This window comes from Coenobita brevimanus, chromosome 58 (genome assembly GCF_032717465.1).
Source record: "Coenobita brevimanus isolate Jiangsu-jjx chromosome 58, ASM3271746v2, whole genome shotgun sequence".
Taxonomy (NCBI): Eukaryota; Metazoa; Arthropoda; class Malacostraca; order Decapoda; family Coenobitidae; genus Coenobita; species Coenobita brevimanus.
The window spans coordinates 2,010,870-2,031,484 of record NC_137011.1 but is presented as its reverse complement, the minus strand read 5'-3'; the positions used below and the strand labels follow the sequence as shown (position 1 = coordinate 2,031,484).

Genomic DNA, 20,615 nt, shown 5'->3' with positions numbered 1-20,615 from the left:
TGTTCCTTCCCCTCACCCCGGCCCTTCATATCAAAAGATCGTGTCTTTGCTAGCTTAATTTCACTACCCTCACCGCATAGCAGTAGGTCAGGGTGTGTGGATCCGAAAAGAAGGAAAAACGTCATTAAATGGCCACTGCCCACCTTCAAGACCTGCAGTAGTGAGATGGGTTCGAGACCTATGCACGCGAGGGTGCTTTCACGACTCGATGTTATCACAAAACTAATGATACCCTCCAGTGTCTCTTCCTTCTGACATGCAGATTACCGATTATAATAATTTCCCCTTAAAAGACATAAGTTTTTGCCCTCCAGAGCTTCAGTTCTTATAAAGTGTAAGTAACTAAGAATCACTCTTAGCCGAATAAAATCATCTGAGGTAGACTGCAATGAAATACGAGAGAAAACGCGACCATGAGAGGGCGTAAAATGTTACAGGTATTAACACACTTAGGCTCCTATACTCACTCTCAGCTGAATTAGATCGTCGGGAGGGAAGTATTACTTGTAGTTATAGTAGTAATAGTAGAAGTTATTTTTGTTGTTATTATCGCCCGCCTAATGAGTCAATAATGTAAGGGCCTGCGTCAGTGTGTATGTGTGTGTGAGTGTGTGTGTGTGTGTGTGTGTGTGTGTGTGTGTGTGTGTGTGTGTGTGTGTGTGTGTGTGTGTGTGTGTGTGTGTGTGTGTGTGTGTGTGTGTGTGTGTGTGTGTGTGTGTGTGTGTGTCTGTGTGTGTGTCTGTGTGTGTGTCTGTGTGTGTGTCTGTGTCTAGGTGTCGCTGTTCCCAGAATATCTCAAAATCAAGTGGGCAAATTGTATCCAAACACTGTGGGCAATATCCCAGTATATGCACGTATGATTTGTTTGTTAACAATTTTGGCAAAACTGTGATGATATGCCTCCAATTACCAAAGGATTTGGCAATAAAAAATATCCTCTTACGTTTATTTTACCCTGCCATTAGTCACCATTTTGTATCGTATCGTCAACGAAAAGAAAGGCTATTTAAAGGGAAATATTAGACATTCTTCAAAGGTCTGTTATACTCAACGACCTTCACCAACATAATACCCCTGACTTCAGGCTTCTGAATGCTGATGTGATATTTAACTTGGTAGAAGTAAACAGCAAAATCCTAATACATTTTTTTTTCGATTTTAGCGAAACTGCGATGATATGCCTCCGACTGCCGTAGGATTACTGATCTAGTTTTTTAGTGATGGTGGGCAATACGAATTTGTGGGCGAATGCTTTGGTATTTATTGTTGTTGTTGCTGTTGTTATAACTTTTGTTGTTCTAGCCCCAGGATCAAATGAAAAGTGAGTCAGGTGGACTGCAGGCCGAAATTGCTATCCTCCCGCAGGTCACCACCCTCCTTTCTGCGAATTGGCAAGCCACTGAGGGACGTTCGTATAACCTGGAAGCTCCATCACACAGTCATATCTGTGCCACCACATGAAGGCGCCCGTCTCCAGCACCTGGCGGAATTTAAATACGATGAGCACCCATCCATTAGTTGGTTAACTTGGCTCTTTGGGCAGATATGAGGGTGGCGGCGACCCTGCTTCTAGCCACCTTCGCCTCTCCACTGGTGCAACCAATACCACTACCATCACTACCACTGCACATGCAACATGGTTAGTCCCTTCTAGTGCAATTAGTATTACATCAGCGCACACGTGAAAGTATGGTGGTGTACTTTTGTGTGTGTGTGTGTGTGTGTGTGTGTGTGTGTGTGTGTGTGTGCCACTCTGACTCATACTGTGGAGACAAAATAATTAAAAAGGTTTTATCCGACTTTGAACAAACTTGGTGGATGGTTTGGAAGTCTTGCTAAGATCACCGATTATTTTTGGCACAACACATCAAAGGTCAAGGTCATACAGTAAAGTCAGCTTAAGCGCTTTGATCCAACTTAGACCAAACTTAGTAGAGGCTGTTTTGAAATCAGTTAAGACGAACAGACGTCCCTCAGCTGAGTATGTCTGACTGAGGAAATATACAACATTTAAAAATGAAAGAAATACAGCAAAAAAGAAATTTCATGCACATACAAAGATTATATTTCCCGAGAGTGTAACATCTGTTTGGATTTAGATGCAGTGAAAGGGACCAGTGAAGGTGTGGCGGCCCTGAACGCCGTGCTGGAAGCTGCACCACAACACGAGTCCTTCGTTATGGTCATTACACAAAAAAAAGTAAAGGTATGTTCGGCTGCCACACACAGTTGGATTAATGTAACTTTGAAAAGGTCAGATAAATTGAAATATTCTGTATAATTATAGCAATGGATATTAGCAAGTATATTTGGCACATAGTACATGTTTATTATTATCAGATGTCTATTTTGAGAAAGCCAGCATAATAGTCCTGCACTAGTACAAGACAGCAAGCCATAAAATTAGTAATCAAAACCAAGCCACTGTATCACACGGCAAATAAGTGACGGGATACAAAAAAAAAAATTGATAGATGAACGACACTTCATAGTAATTTCAGCATTGCTTTGACTGAAGCCACTTGTAACTGTCCTAGAGGCGTTAAAAATGCTGCAAAGAGCAAACTTCAGATGTCTCTCAGTAACTTACTGACATGGGCTCCTCTGTGCCGGTCACTGGGAGGACGCAGCATTAACAGATACTTCTGTTTTCCATGTTGTCAGTTTGCAGGTGTGAGTGGTGTTGTAGCGCCGTGGGGTTTGGGGGTGTTCGAGGTGGCGGCGGACGGCCAGGACGCTATAGTGACGCAGGCACAGCTCTCCCGGGTGTTCGGCCAGGCTCGCCGGGTAAGTATGGGATGTTGTTGCATCCTCAGCCTCATCACTGAAAGCTATAAAGCTCAAGATACCAATAATACCAGTAAGTTTTCCGTCTGGTATGATCTGAAGTAATATACGAACTTCATAGTCGAGTACGAGTATCATAACCTGAGAAATGGATACCGGTGTTCACTGAGTGAGCTTGGCGAACAACTGCCGACCTCTGTCCAGGTCAGCCTCGACCAGGGTTAGCCTTATAGGGATGACTGAACCAAATCAATACATCATGACACCCCCTAACCCGCACCCCGGTGGCACCAGCAGCTGCGGCAGATGTCATGGTCCGTGACGGTGATGGTGGTCAGTGACGATCCAGCCTTCCTCGCCGTCTTCGCCGAGTGGTCCCTCAAGGGCCGCCTCCTGGTGTGGTTAACGAGGCTTCTCGTCCTCACTCGCCTCCCACTCCACCGCCTCACTCACATCCGCACCACACTCGCCATGACAAACTCCATGTTAATCATCCCTACGCCTAGTTCAACAGTGAGGTGAGAGTTAACACACACTCACATAATGCATGCCAAGTATTGCAGCTCTTTTTTATAAAAGGTATTAATTCATTTTCCTTTGCTCTCTGCCAATATTTTTCTTTATTCATCAATATTATACAGGGTGTCCGAAAAGTATGAAGTCTTAGTACATAATGCTGAAATGGCTTGAAATCCTAAAACGCGTCCAAAGTGTCCACCATATGATTGATACACAAATGCAGACTAAACACCCAGTCAGCAGTACTCATCCATTGGTATCAGCAGTGCTGATGTTATCGCTAGGGCTGCTTAGAGGCGTTGGTCTGTACAGAGAAATTTCAGTGCTGCATGTGCATCGTCAGTGTCAGTAACACCATTACTGCTGATACTATTCTGCTGACACCATTAGTGATACAATTGCTGATACCATTACTGATACTTTTACTGATATTAATACTAATACCATTCCTAATACCACTAATGCAGATACTACTACTGCTGATACTGTTACTGCTGATATCATTACCGCTGATACCATAATTATTATTATTACTGATACTATTGCTGATATCATTATTGATACTATTACTGCTGATACTGTTACTGCTATCATTACTGCTGATACCATAATTATTATTATTACTGATACTATTGCTGATATCATTACTGATACTATTACTGCTGATATCATTACTGCTGATACCATAATTATTATTATTACTGATACTATTGCTGATATCATTATTGATACTATTACTGCTGATATCATTTCTGCTGATACCATTACAAGTATTATTACTGATACTGTTACTGATAGCATTATTGATACTTCTACTGTCCGTAACACTGGCTGTGTGACTGATGACTATATTCGTCAGGCCTTTTCAGCGTTTCACCACCATATGATCCAAGACCTTTCGGACACCTTGAGTAATTCATGGATTCAGAAATTATGTTCATTATAACAGTATTGTGTGTATATTTAACTCTGTGTACGCATCTGCATTTGTGTGTATTTCACTTATTTTTCAGCATAACATCGATCGCGAGATTATTTTGCGTGTGTACTTGAACAGTAGCTAAAGATGTGACCACGGTGCACAACACTAAAAATGAATAAATAAATAATAATGAATAAAATGCTTAATACGACATGTTAGCCTCGTTGTCTGATAGTGTGCTATTTGATTCACCGATGATCATGAAAGTACAAGAAAACAAGGTCCCTTGTCCCTTTTCAAAAAATGTACTAGACCCTTTTTACTATGACGTGGCTTGAAATTGCCATCTCTTCATCTGGAATGCTGAATTGTAACAAAAAATCAGCACTAGAATACGATGCTAGTCTCGAAGAAGTGCTATGGAATGGCTGTAGAGCCGCAGAGGTTGTTTTCTGTTATTGAGCTACGTGAAATTCAGCAAAAAGTTGAAAATCTGGGTCAAGGTGAAAATAACAGTGAAATGTTTTCTTTTCAGATATTCAATGTATGTGGAAGTGCCGTACACTGGTGAAGAGGGTCGACCAGTCCAGGTGGGTACATGGACGGCCCAGCAAGGATTAACCACCACTTCACAGCTGCCATTTTTCCCTGAAAAGTTTGAGAAGTAAGTACGGAACATTCTCAACTCTTATGTAGTTTTGATATGGCTTTATCTGAAGCAGCTTCATAAAACAGAAAATATAGTTTTGCTAATATATTTTCTCATTCAAGGCTTGCTAATAGACCTCAGTTGAAGGTGACTTATGTGCAGTTTCCCTCAACCGTGACGAAGACAGTGGACGACCCAACGTCTCCCGGAGGGAAGAAGACCATCATCCTGGACCCAGTTATACGGATACTTGACGCACTTGCAGAAAAGATGAATTTTACGTGAGTTATAACAATGTGAAAGACGTAAATACTTGGAATATAACAGTGCTGACTATTTTAGGTAATCAGTTCTCTAATGTCAATAACCTGAAAAAGTCAGAGCACCATTTTTGGAGGTAAAATTCCTTTCCTTTTGTATTAGGATGTGCATCTTGTTTAATTATCCTGCGTTCAGCATCATATGATATTTCAATTTACAACATAAGGTGTCTTTCCAGTATGTACCTTAACCTCTTATTTGGCCACCAAATACACTTAAGTTTCCAGATCAACTCGCCAGCAGACGGCGGATGGGGTATTGAACTGTCAAATGGATCCTATAACGGCATGGTGGGGATGTTACAGAGGAAGGTTAGTGCCTCTGTACTGTTACTTTAGAATAAGGAATATATTATTTTAATTAAATTAGCTTTCTTGAGAATACACTCGAAATGTGAAACCTGTTCCTTCACTGTCTAAAAATGGATCAATGTAAGTAGTTTTCTTTCAATCACTGTGAGTTATTCCTTTTAAGGTCTTTCTTAACTACAGTAGTGGCTGGCCGAATGGAGCTCAGAAAGCACACACCTTAACTGTGACTATGCTTTACAGGAAGTGGACATGAGCTTATCTCTCTTACAAGTCATTCATCCACGAACCCGCGTGATAGACTTTACATTTCCTCTTGTGATCTGGTATGTTCGCGTCATTGTGCATCGTGGCAGCCCTGAGGTACACCCATGGGGATTTTTCCTGCCATTGACTCCGCTGGTGTGGATAACCCTCTTGTCCTCATTGCTGGTAGTCATCTCTGTTTTCATTGTGCTACGCAAATGTTTATTGGACAAGACATTACCCCGCACCAAGATTGGGAAAATCATATATTGCTCTATCCGTGTACTCCTCCAGGAAGGTAAGATGTCGTTCCATAAATTCAAACTTACTGGCGATTCAGCTATATTTCGCATACTCGATCAACTTACATGCACTCAGTGACTTCATTCCATTAAAAAAACATAACTCTTTGCCACATCAACACTCAAATTTCGTTTCATACTCACACATTTCTAATCTCATTCACCATGCCTTGCAATTCCCATTCATCTTCTCTTAAGAGAAGAGTATCTTCAGCAAACTGTACAGACAATTACTACATTCTGCACTCACTCACTAGGAACACTTCAACAGCTGGTTCCCTATCCTTTTGTTTATTTTCTAACACCAGTATACACACATCGAACAACCACAGATATGACACACCCTGTTTTAGTCAAACATTCAAGTCAAAGAATTCGATTCGTTCATTTTGCACACGCACTGCCTCCCTGGCACAGTCATACATACTCTTTACTACTTCAGACATTTTTTTATACACTTTACATATTCTCAACACCTTCTACATTCCTTGGCTGTCTACTACGTCATACGCATTCTCCAGTTCCGTGAAGGCAACATTCAACTTCTTTTCTTTCTTTACGTACATTTCAGGAAAAACATCTGGTCTACACACTCCTTCCCCTTCCTGAAACCCTCTTGTTCCTCTCCAACCATTCCTCCATTCCTTCAGTTCTCACCCTCACTCTGTCGACACCTGTCCTGCAACATATCCACTCCACTATAAGAAAACCTCTACCATTAGGACTGCCAAACACCTCTTTTATCCATTCCTTTGAACAGGAGAACTGTTATACCTAACTTCAGTCCCGTGACACTGTCATTCTTCCGGACCAATCTGTACATTTTCTATATTCGTTCAGTCACTCTCTCTACCTCTTATATCAGCATTTTGCCACACCCTTCATCAGTTCCTGGTGCTTTCCCCAATTTCACTTTCTTCAATGCCTCACATATTCCTTTCCTCGTGATCCCTTCCACTTTCCTTACCTCTCTTATCCTCCCAGCCACTCCTCAACTGCTTATACCAGCATTACTTTTGTTCTGTACATTCAACAACTCGTTAAAATGCTACCCCCATCTGTTCACTTTCTCGCTTTTCCCCACTAGCATTCTGCCATTTTATCTTTAACCAGTTCACTGCCTCCCTTTTCACACTCTCTTGCGTTTCCCTTCCAAAATAGTTTCCCATATTCCCTCCAGTTCACACACAGGCTTCATCCAAACTCACCAACTTTTCTTTCTCACTGGTATTTTCACCTGTTTCTTCTCGAAGTACAACTCTCCATCGTCACCTCTACAACCTCATTCCCTCTGTTTCCCATTCAGTCCTTGTGTGCTTTCTTCTTCCCTTCAACAGTGCGTTTCATCTCCTCAGTCCAACGTTATGTTCAGTTTACCCTCCTTCCTCTTTTCTTAATCTCACACACAGCCTCACAGATCATAAACCAAGGATTAAATATCATTACAGATCTAGGCGTGAGCAGTGTATCGAAATGGTGGTGGTGGGAGCGTGTACTACTGGGCGTGTGGATGATGATAATGATGGTGTTATCGCAAAGCTACACCAGCAACCTCATGTCCCTCCTGGCCGTCAGATACATCCCAATGCCCATACAGACACTGCAGGACATCGTTGACAACCCTGTCACTCTTATTGTGCCAACTGGCACAACTGTCGCACGTACGTTCTTGGTTAGTGCTTGTCTTGGTTTCAGTTAATGTTTAATATTTTATTTCTGTCTGACGCTATAGCCTTAATGTTATTCGTGGGAATGAATAATAAATTACCATTTATCAGTATATTCCTTGATGTAAATTCAGTATAAGATCGTTTACCCCAAAAGCAGGAAAACTGGTCTTCAGGCAACTTAACAAGCCATCTATATTTTTCTCATATAGACAGGCCCTAGAATGAATTGTCTTATCCCAGCATCTCTACAATGGAGCCATACATAAATTACTTAATACTGTCATGTTGCTCTGTATTGCTGCATTTTTTTATTATCTACAAGGTTTATAAACAGTGGACATTGAATCTATCTTGGAGACATACTGTTTTTTTTTTTTTTTCTTTAGACAACTCCTGTTCATTTTTAAGGCAACCTGAATGTCACACCTCTCAGAATAAGTATCTGTTTAATAATATACGGAAACTTTGGTCTGGTCAAAGGTTTATAAAATCAACATTTGAAGCTTTTATTAGAACCGTATTATTTATTGTTTTTTCAAAGACACAACCGTCTGTGCAATTAGTATTTAGTGTTAGTCAAGGGTGTTAAAGTTTTCCTCTCTTTCCCTCCTATTAATTTGCTTGTTAGTTTTTCTATACTACATGGTACTCCTTCTCTTTCTCATGGCAGATAATGCTAGAAAATTCAGATAGGCGGCGAGGCCCGGCGATGCAGAACGTTTCCCTTTCTTACGTTTGCGTTATTTTCACGCTGTTGATATACCTCAAGACATAAGATGGGCAAGTCGGTCTAATGCAGATTTACAAGTAATTTTTGTTCGTCTTACGGCGCGTCCAGTCGTATGCTCCAACAAGTGCTGGCAACATTTAATCCGCATAGTAACGAACAAGCTGCAACCATGCTGGGAACAGCAGCGTACAGATCATGTTGGTAACATCATGATAAAGTCTCAGCTGTCTCGTATAGACACACACCGCATCACATCTGCCACTTGTAAGATGGAATCAGCACTGAAGATGTCTGCATGCATCTGTCTATATACTTATGCATACATCCATCCTAAAATGAGATGCATTGTCAACACATGTTCGGGGACACGTAGACGCGCCCTTAATTCATTGACCATTTCTGGGCGTGGGAAATCTAAACTATTGTGTTCTTAATATCATCAGGCGAATCTGTTCTGCTTCCAGGTTGCCTTTCTTTTCTTAGGGTTCATAGGAGTCATGTATACGACGTGAGAATTATTAACGATTAATTCGTGCTAATGCCAAAGTATCTTATTCATCTTCAGAGCGGCTGCTCTCGTCTTTTAAGGCTTAAACATGATGAAATACGGGGCTACGTGACAAAGATTTAGAGAAGCTGCAAGTGTCCAGTTCCTCTGTGAAAGAACCTGGTGGTATGAGGGATGATATGAGACATTCAGCTGTACATCCATGTCTCAAGGTCACCTGCTCTGCTATAGCCGTGGTGGGAAATGGGAATGTTGACTGCACTTGTTTAACAGTGAGTGCAGCCATGAAGCTGCAAAAAGGGCTCACTTTGCTGCTGGTTTGAAGTAAACCTCTCTCAGCGTTTGTAATCCAGCTTAATTTTTAAATATGGAACACAGATGCAACTAACAGTCTTTAAATATAGATATATATATATAGAAAGATAGATGTGTGTGAGAGAATGAGAGAGAGAGAGGGGGGGGAGGAAGATAGAGCTAACCTCGTCATAAGGTTGAGGACAACATTAAACGTTATGCTTTTTCCCTTCTGTGTTAATTCCTATACTGATATTTGAAGCGAGTTTATAACTCATATTCCCACCCGAAATATAAGTCATCGTCCATCCCTGGTGCTATGTGGAGGAGTTGGTAGTGGGAGGGTGGGGGAGTTCACTCATTGTGAGGCAACGATATGACCAGATGAAGAGGAAATGTAACCAGAATTAACTGGAATAAGTATCCATGAAACTGGGTCCTACCGGACCCAGACTCAAATATATATATATATATATATATATATATATATATATATATATATATATATATATATATATATATATATATATATATATATATATATATACAGCGAGGTTGGATGGTGAGGAATTGGAAAATATCAGTACGTTTAAGTACTTGGATAGTGTGATGAGTAAGGATGGAGGTTTGGAGGGTGAAGTGCTTGAAAGGGTACAGCAGGGAAGAAAGGTTGCTGGTTCTTTGAAAGCAGTGATAAGAAACAGGGAAGTGAGCATGGAAGTGAAAAAGTTACTACATGACAGTATTGTGATACCAACTCTAACGTACGGAAGTGAAGCTTGGACGTTGTTGCAAGGACACAAGTCAAGAGTGAGAGCAGTGGAAATTAGTTATTTTAGAGGAGCCTGTGGAGTCACATGGAGAGATAGGCTGACGAATGAGGATATAAAGGAACGTTGTGGTGTTGATGTGGATGTGATAGGGTGCTTTATGAGGAACACACTGAGGTGGTTTGGCCAAGTGGAGAGGACGGAGGGTGAAAGACTGACGAAGAGAGTGTATGTGAGTGAGATGGAGGGGGGAAGAGGGAGGGGGAGGCCGAGGATGAGATGGAGGGATGGGGTGGAGAGGTATATGAGAGAGGGGGGTGTGAGTTGGGAGCAGGGGAGTGAAATGGCGGGGGCCAGGGCGACTTGGAGGCAATTTGTTTGTGGCCACCCCAAACGGGATTGAGGCGTTTGACAATATATATATATATATATATATATATATATATATATATATATATATATATATATATATATATATATATGAAGCGAATGCATATTGCACTTACGATAATCATATATATAAATACAGAAGAGGGAGGAAGTGGTACAGTACACCTGAGACATGAGAACGCGTCATGTCGAACCTGACCATTTGTTATTATATTTTTTTCACTAGAATATTATACAAAAGCAAGAAAGGACACAGATGCCATGGCCAGTCAGACATAATGTTCTGCATCAAAAAGATCAAGAAGTCATATATTATCCAAGTAAGAACATATCACTGTGCCTTGATCAGAGGTAAAATTCTGCAGTCAGTACATGGACGGGACCAGAGAGAAGAGGTAAAGTGTCAAGGATACAAATTCAGTTTTAAATCATCAAGTGCATCATGTAGGACAGGAGACTAATTAATAACAGCAGTAGTAGCATTTAGGAAGTAAGAGAGTAGTGTATCTGCAATTCCCACAGGACGCTAAGAGTGGTATGTTGGGTAAAGTTGGTGACCTGCAAAAAGTGGGACGCATCAAGTCCGTGCTTTTGGCTGAATACAGCGCGTATATGGACACGCATGTGAGACGAGGAACCCATGTCATTTCTCTTGTGGACACCAGATCGACAGAAATGATGGCACAGGACTTTTCTGCAATAGGTAAGTTTTGCAAAAGACAATGTTTTAGTTTTTTTGGTGAGTAATCGTTGGGAAAACATTATCCTTCTTTTTAGCATCGCGGCGACCGATCTGAGAAGGATATTTTAATTTTTCCAAAACCACTGCAAGAAGAGACAATGTGTATTGCTACACAGTTTTAGGTTGATATTAAAATAGTTGGAAAAATAAATGTCAAATGGCTATAGTTCCTTTACCGCAGTTTTACTAAATACCGTAATCAAAATAGATCAACACTTGTAGTTTTTAACCCGAAACTTAATCTCTTTGTTAGAAATACAAAGTATATGACTACTGATAGGCTGCAGTGTTACCTTGTGCTTATAGTCGTCCCCACCACATTGTATTTTTCATTTTTAATAGGTAGGGGGTCAGTAGACAGCCATAAAATACAGTATGAAGGTCTGAAAGTTGCAACATAAGCCCACCACACTTAACAGCATGCACCTTTTTTGTTTACCAGGCAGGTGTGACTTCTACCATGCTCAAGAGGAGATTAGTCCCATGGTGGCATCGTTTGCATTTGTGAAGGACAGTCCACTGCTCCCGCCATTTAATAAAAGGTGAGGGTGAAAAGCATAAGAGTTCTCAGAATGAAAAACAAAGGTGAACCCGAAGAAATGCTACACAGCATGATTACCTGTAGAAAATTACACAAGACATCTACAGTACTTAATTTTGCGTCATTAACAATTTTATCATCCAAGTTTCACTTTGTAAAGACGATATGATTTTACAGCCTGGCAGCTCATGTTTTGTAGCAGGTATGACTACTGATAAAACTAGAAGTTCAGTCACTGATAAGGATTGGGAGACGGGGTTTGTTAGAGTTAAAAATTGCAGTATAAAACGAGAACTGCATGATGTAAATTCAATGAAACAGCATAAAAGATACGGTAATTATCTTCTGTTGTTTTGGTACTTGCAATGCAGTATATCACGCCTTCTTACCTGCAGAGTGTTGAGAGTGGTAGAGTCAGGCATCTATTACTACTGGCAGAAGCTGTACAACCCAAACTTCACGACCTGCCTCACCCCTCCCAAGAAGGTGGTCGTCAGGACAACACTGGGACTCACTAATCTATGGGTAAGTCTTGTTGAACTTTGTGAATTCCATAACTTTACCATTTTGAATCTAACTTCGCCTAAAATTACCATCTCCCTGTCTTGATATCTGAGTTGCACCAGGAGATAACGCTAGAGTATGATGCTAGTCACAAAGAAGTGCACTGGAACTAATGTAGAGCTGTAGCATGCTGTCACTGAGCTACATGAAATGAGCTGCGAAGGGACGAATATCGAGGTTTAGTTAAGGTGAAAGAATCATATTTTAGCGATTACACACACACACACACACACACACACACACACACACACACACACACACACACACACACACACACACACACACACACGGTTGAACCTTGAGATGATCTTGGTGGACTGACTTATTACTGTACCAACCTTCTGAGTTTTTTCTTTTTTCCCTTTTTTCCCCTCAGGCAGACCATAGTCACTCCATTCATCCATTCACTACAGTTCTTTCACCTTAACTTGGCCCAGATTTTCGTCCCTTTGAAGGTTATTTCACGTAGGCTACCTGGTTGGGAAAAAAAAAAATACTAGGGCTTTACATGTTTTCCATGGCACTTCTTCGTGACTATTCTGGTGATAATCAGTTGCTATAAATTAGAGTAAAAAGAGTATCGCTAACCATTCAGTGCCACATGGGGAGTGTAGGGACCCCTGGCTAGGGTGTTTAGTCCCTACGTTTCGCCGCTTTAATCCAATGGCACATTTTTTTTAGTTTATTTTTGCTACCGAGAGACAATCAATCAATCAATCATTTCCTGTGGCACCCTCGGGGATGCATAGGGCCTCGATGAACTCACACCACCACATCCTATCTTGTGCTAACTCCTCAAGATCTCCCCAACACTCATCTCCAGCTTCCCGTCTCATTGTCCTCACCCACGTCTCTTTTGGCCTTCCTCTACCTCTCCTACCAGGTGCCACCCACCCTGGTGTACCTCGTACTATTCCCTGTCTCCTATACACATGTCCTAGCCACTTCCATCGTGAGAACCTAACATATTCATCGATTGGCTGCACTCCCGTTATTTCTCTAATTCTACTATTTGGTATCCTTTCCCACCACTTAACTCCTAATATTCTTCTAAGTGCTTTATTTTCAAACACCAAGAATTTATTTTCCATAGTCACTGTGCTGTACCAAGACTCGTGTCCATAAATTAAGATACTCCTAACCATTACCTTATAAAGTTTGATTTTTGTATGCACAGAGAAATTGTTATTATTCCAAATATTTTTAAGCATTCCCATTGCCTGATTAGCCTTCTTTAACCTTTCCTCGAATTCAAAGTTCAAAGAACCATCCTTGGCTAAATAAGTACCTAAATATTTAAACCTATCAACTTGCTTTACAACCATACCTCCAATTACACATTCCTGCGCATTTTCCATATTCATATTGATTATTTCAGTTTTTCCACAATTAATAACCAAACCCACCTTGCGACCTTCACTCACCAAACAGTCCAACACTCTCTGCATCTCTTCTGGCCCATCACAAATCAAAACTATATCATCTGCATAATCTAAATCCAAAAGTCTCCTGTTCTCTCCCTAAAGTATACCTGCACCGGTTTCTGTTCCAACACGTTTCATAATGTAATCAATGACCAATATAAATAGTAAAGGCGATAGAACACCACCTTGAATTACTCCGGACTTGACTTCAAACGAATCACTCAGACAACCATCAACCATCACTTTACAAAATGTGTCCTCATGCATGTTCATAATGACCCTCACAAACTCCTCTGGTATTCCATAATGTCTCATGATCTTCCCCATAGACTCTCTCGAAACACTATCAAAAGCCTTTTCAAAACCAACAAAACAAAGACTTAATGGTACTCTCATTTCATTAACTTGCTGCATCAAATGCCTAACTATAAAGATCTGATCATTGCAACCACGTCCCTTTCTAAAACCAGCCTGTTCATCCCTCAGAATACCCTCAACCACCGGCTCCAACCTATTTAACAACACTCTACTGAAAACTTTCAAAGCTATCGGTGACAAAGAGATTCCCCTCCAATTACCACATTCACTCAGGTCTCCTTTCTTCGGAACTTTAACAATTACACCATTCTTCCAAACTGATGGTAGTAACCCCGTCACCCATATCTTATTGAATAGCTTGGTCAAGATCATTATTAATCTATCCCCCTCCACTTTAAACATTTCCGGAAATAAACCATCCTCCCCTGGTGCCTTATTATTCTTTAACTGTTTTACTGCTTTCTCCACTTCTGCAAGCCTCAACTCTCCTGTTTCTATATTTAAATCTTCCTGAGCAGACGGTATATCCTCTTCTGGTGGTATTGGTCTATTAAGAACTGTCACAAAATGCTCTTTCCATCTATTTTTAATATCTCCATCTTTGGTCAATAAATTTCCTTCCCTGTCTCTAATTGGTATTTCCTTGCGTTTACCTGCATTACCACTCAGTTCTCTAATCGATTCATATGCTATTCTTTGACTCTGTCCATCATTTTTGTTTATTAGGATTTCAGTCTCTGCAACCTTTTCATCCACACATCTTCTTTTATCTCTCCTAGCTAACCTTCTTACTTCTGAATTCAAACTCCAGTACGCAGCTCTTGCTAATTCAATCTCTCGTTCATCAACGCAACTTATTTTTTTTATTTTGTTGCTTATTTATGAATTTATTATTACCTCCGCCAAGGAGGTTATGTTTTCACCCCTGTCCGTTCGTTTGTTTGTTGGTTGGTTGGTTGGTGAGCAAGATTACACAAAAACTACTTTCACTTTTTTTAACGTTGCGAGATAGTACGATTTTCGATATTTTCGTAAATTTTGCAGTGAATATTGCATGGATGTTGATGGCGGAGGTATGCGCTCTACTGAGTGCCATTCTAGTATTATTTATTTATTTCCTTATTCATTTTCCGACTGCAAGGACTCGATATAGCCTTCTTTAACCTCACTACAAAAAGTTCTCTCTAAGCTGAATAAAATCGTCTAATGGAAGCAGGAATAAGATAAACTAACATCGTATTGAAGGGTGTAACTCGAGGGTGGCCAGTCGCTCTTCCCCAAGCGGCATTATATAAGCAATGACCGTGGCCAGTCTTTAGATGCAAACTCCTTCGAGTCAAGCTCTTCAGGAGCACATTAACCCATTTGCCCACCAGGCGTCTATTTAGTTACATGGTAACCACCCAACATAGTGGTTTCCTGGGCTACATGAAACAGTTTGGCTTATCAGTCCGTGTAAAGCCACTTGAAGGCAGCGCTACATGAAGTGAGTGGATGGTATCGGCTATAGATAGATATGAATAGACAGTTTCCAGTGGTGTTAATGATTAGTGTTGTCTCTCAGGGCATGTTGGTGGTGCTGGTGGGCGGCAGTGGTTTCAGTGGCACTGTCTTCCTCATGGAACTCCTCTGCTCTCGTCTACTTCGTTGATGCACCGCAGTAATAATTAAAATAATAATAATAATAATAATAATAAAAATAATAATAATGAAAACATACACGCCCAGTTTTACTGACCCGAATTTAGACAACACTGCCTACCGAAACGAGGGAAAATTTAACTAACGAGAGAGGTTAAAACTAAAACTGGGACGAGACGGATGAGGACAGGGATTCTACCAACCTTGCATCTCCCACCCATCGTCGTATAACAGAACAGTACATCAACACACAACAGTATAGGCAGTTTCTGAACACAGTCCTCTCTCATAAAGGGCATTCCAGCTTCCACCTCCCTACCTTGTAGCTTTTCCAGACACTTCTGTTATGTAGGTATATTTCCCTATGTGTTCCAGGAAAAGTGTGATACAAGGGTTTCCTAAGAAGGAAAAAAGACGGATATTCGTAAAATACTGAGCGCAAATACTGCTACATGTACTTTCAATTACATTTATGATGTACGACACTGTGTGTGTGTGTGTGTGTGTGTGTGTGTGTGTGTGTGTGTGTGTGTGTGTGTGTGTGTGTGTGTGTGTGTCAATAAATACTTAGCCTGTGGCCTGGCCGCCTCACTGGCCGCCTGACCCCGTGCGGCTGACTGCCTCACTCGCTGCTGACTCGCCATCGCCTCTCCGCTGGTAAGTCTTGAGAGTGTGGTGCCGTGCTGGTGTGGCTGACGGTGTTAGTGTGGTGCTGGAATGGCTGACGGTGTTAGTATGGTGCTGGTGTGGCTGACGGTGTTAGTGTGGTGACGGTGTGGCTAACTGTTACCGAGTTCAGAAAAAAATGCTTAAATACTGCTTACCAACCGAAGACATTAGTTTTCACGAAATCCCTGATTTTTTTTCCCACACTAATACGAATCACCAGCTTTACAATCAAAATCCCTGGCTCAATTTTACGTACGCACTGTCTGAGGTAATGCCATCGAGCCCCTTATCGTCAGGACAGATTTCAAGCTAAATGTTGCATAAGTACACCATTGTCCTTTGGAAGTTCAAGTGAAGAATTATATTGCCATTCCTCCGTAGCAAACCAGATCACTCTACACTCACTCTGTGAGTGCTCATGCCTATCCCTACGCATACCACACCTCCCCAGTCTCCAGAGTAGTCACTCATTATTTTCACTCCCATGTATACCACACCTCCAAAATCTCTAATTTAGCTTTCTTTTTCTTTTTTTTTTGTTTCTCCCTGTGCTTCCACATCATATCATAATTCGTTGAACGCCTTCCCTGCTTCTCTACTTTTACAATCTTCATTTACGCTTATAACCTTCCACACAGACAAATGAGTCTGGTAATTATGAATGGATCTTGGCAGCTACTCGGCATTGATTCTAGGTTTCTGTTATCTTAAATAAAGCTTGTATTCTCGTAAGTTAAGGAAGTTCTCTAGCACCACATCCTTAGCGATTTATTTTTGGATATGGGACATGGCGTAAAACTCTTATATATATATATATATATATATATATATATATATATATATATATATATATATATATATATATATATATATATATATATATATATATATATACATATATCTGGTTAATATACTTTTGCGTGTTGTCTGTGCACGATACGGTGATATTAGAATGATTTACCCGTATATAACATAGACGTGGACAGTAACGTGTGATAAACAAAATACGTCGCCTAGGAAAAAGTGTTAGGGAGCTCCCTTATCCGACGAGAATACGGGCCATAGTCTGGCAAAGCTTAAAGGTCAATTCCCACCACACAACCTTTTGCTCTTTAACCATACTTACACTGTTTAATGTCATCTGTAGGAAAGATTATTTGGTAGATGAACATGCGAGAATGCTAGGGATGAAGGTTGAGAAAGCAATAATACGTACAGTGATACCCATGCCAAGGGCCGCATACTTTTCTTTATTTGGTAATCATCGGAATGGTTCAAGCCCAAAAGCGTTTGAGAAGAGCCCATGAAATGAGCGTAAAAATTCGTGAACGGTTTGTATGTAAGGTGTAGTAAAGAAATTTGAAGACGTATATGAGGCATTCAGTATTTTACTCACTTCACGTGATACTGTCTTTACAATTCTTCATTTTTTATGTTTTTTAATTCTATTTCCAGGTCCTTCTTATTCCACTTATGGCTTATGCATAATTAGGACTGGCATAGCGATGAAGATTATTCTTACTAAGGAAGGGAATTGTAACAGGATGGCGGAGGACCCAGCTGTGACAAGGACGGCCAAGGCATCTCTTGAATTACAGTCGGGTCTTCTCAGACTTGTCTGAATGCTAATTCTCTTTTAAACCAGTCAAGCCGTTTAGCAGTTTGAAGAAAGACGAGCAGACAGATGGCAGGTGACAGACCAGAGACATGCCAAACCTCCTCTCCCGATACAGGAGTGTGAACATGAAGCCATCCCTTCCTTGCCACTTCCTCTGCAGGGTTTGCTCGAAATGAATGTGTATTTGTCAAAATGCTCTCTGTTAAACCTAATTTCATATTGGGCAACACTCTCAGGTTCATTGTATTCCGTACAGGATGCTATGGAACATCGCAGATCATATAGAAAAACCGAGATGGCAGAGCGAGTGAAGTTCGTGTACTTCTGGCTGGAGGGAATGTCTCTCCGGTCCATAGCAAGGCAAACAGGCGCCAGCGCAACCACCGTGCAGAGGTGGGTCAGACTGTGGAAGAGGGAAGGCGTCTTAGATACCAAGAAATATATATCAAGATCAAAGAAAAACTGGCCAGGAAGCTCAGTGGTGGAAAAATGTGAGGGCCAGCGAGGTTCGTTAAAGCTGGCCGAAATACATAAAGGAAAATGGAAGCCTGCCGTGGAAGAATGCACACGGAATATGAAAACCTGCCACGTTCAATGCAAAACCAAAGAAGTAAATCATAATCAAAATATCCGCCATACCGCCTTCCAGACGTATGTTAGACAACATTTAAAGAGTAATGCCCAGGACACACACAATAACTATGCGCAACAAACAAGAGACTTTCTTGGCAACACAATACCAAAGCAGCCCTATCCACCGCCTATAGTCTACAATGCTTTTCTGGAGTCAAGAATGAAATTCGATCCCTTCTATTGGACAGTATATTAATATTAATTAGGTGTTTTAATATCATAATAGAGGCATCAACCATTTTTTTAACACGAACTCCTACAGTTCTTTCACAATTGTTTTCCAGTCCTACCGGACCGCTGCACATTTGATCCTGCGGAGGGCTCTGGAGACTCGTCCTCGAATCTCAATGGTTTGAAGGTATACAGTTTCCTTTTCAGTCATCCCGCAGTTGCAACAGAATGGTTGAATATATGGGGAATCTATCTGCACAGCCGAATGCACAACATTGCCCCGTTGTCAACAGTGACAAATTATATTCTTATATTTAAATTTCAAATGTAATTGTGTGTTGAATATTACCATTTTTCAGTAATCCGTGTTCCTTCCCCTCACCCCGGCCCCACATATCAAAAGATCGTGTCTTTGCTAGCTTAATTTCACTACCCTCACCGCATAGCAGTAGGTCAGGGTGTGTGGATCCGAAAAGAAGGAAAAACGTCATTAAATGGCCACTGCCCACCTTCAAGACCTGCAGTAGTGAGATGGGTTCGAGACCTATGCACGCGAGGGTGCTTTCACGACTCGATGTTATCACAAAACTGATGATACCCTTCAGTGTCTCTTCCTTTTGACATACAGATTACCGATTATATTAATTTACCCTTAAAAGACATAAGTTTTTGCCCTCCAGAGCTTCAGGTCTCATAAAGTGTAAGTAACTAAGAATCACTCTTAGCTGAATAAAATCATCTGAGGTAGACTGCAATGAAATACGAGAGAAAACGCGACCATAAGTGGGCGTAAAATGTTACCAGTATTAACACACTTAGGCTCCTATACTTACTCTCAGCTGAATTAGATCGTCTCGAGGGAAGTAGTACTTGTAGTTATAGTAGTAATAGTAGAAGTTATTTTTGTTATTATTATCGCCCGCCTAATGAGTCAATAATGAAAGGGCCTGCGTCAGTGTGTATGTGTGTGTGAGTGTGTGTGTGTGTGTGTGTGTGTGTGTGTGTGTGTGTGTGTGTGTGTATGTGTGTCTCTGTGTGTGTGTCTGTGTGTGTGTGTGTGTGTGTGTGTGTGTGTGTGTGTGTGTGTGTGTGTGTGTGTGTGTGTGTCTGAGTCTGTGTGTGTGTGTGTGTGTCTGTCTGTCTGTCTGTCTGTCTGTCTGTCTGTCTGTCTGTGTCTGTGTGTCGCTGTTCCCAGAATATCTCAAAATCAAGTGGGCAAATTGTATCCAAACACTGTGGGCAGTATCCCAGGATATGCACGTATGATTTGTTTGTTAACAATTTTGGCAAAACTGTGATGATATGCCTCCAATTACCAGAGGATTTGGCAATAAAAAATATCCTCTTACGTTTATTTTACCCTGCCATTAGTCACCATTTTGTATCGTATCGTCAACGAAAAGAAAGGCTATTTAAAAGGAAATATTAGACATTCTTCAAAGGACTGTTATACTCAATTACCTTCACAAATATAATACCCCTGACTTCAGACTTCTGAATGCTAATGTGATATTTAACTTGGTAGAAGTAAACAGCAAAATCCTAATACATTTTTTTCGATTTTAGCGAAACTGCGATGATATACCTCCGACTGCCGTAGGATTACAGATCTAGTTTTTTTGTGATGGTGGGCAATACGAATTTGTGGGCGAATGCTTTGGTATTTATTGTTGCTGTTGCTGTTGTTATAACTTTAGTTGTTCCGGCCCCAGGATCAAATGAAAAGTGAGTCAGGTGCACTGCAGGCCGAAATTGCTATCCTGCTGCAGGTCACCACCCTCCTTTCTGGGAATTGGCAAGCCACTGAGGGACGTTCGTATAACCTGGAAGCTCCATCACACAGTCATATCTGTGCCACCACGTGAAGGCGCCCGTCCC

General features: G+C 41.0%; 1 protein-coding gene across 1 annotated transcript; it reads left to right on the top strand.

The window, feature by feature from the left end:
• The first annotated feature begins 1,545 nt into the window (after window positions 1–1,545).
• Window positions 1,546–20,602, top strand: LOC145402575 (uncharacterized). The gene is made up of 15 exons (XM_080274574.1): window positions 1,546–1,639; window positions 2,100–2,206; window positions 2,665–2,787; window positions 3,085–3,305; window positions 4,764–4,892; window positions 5,000–5,158; window positions 5,419–5,509; window positions 5,750–6,050; window positions 7,503–7,726; window positions 10,939–11,119; window positions 11,601–11,700; window positions 12,095–12,224; window positions 18,190–18,439; window positions 18,851–18,924; window positions 20,450–20,602. The coding sequence occupies exons 1-15, from the start codon at window positions 1,546–1,548 to the stop codon at window positions 20,600–20,602; spliced, it is 2,337 nt and encodes a 778-aa protein (XP_080130700.1).
• The last annotated feature ends 13 nt before the right edge of the window (window positions 20,603–20,615 follow it).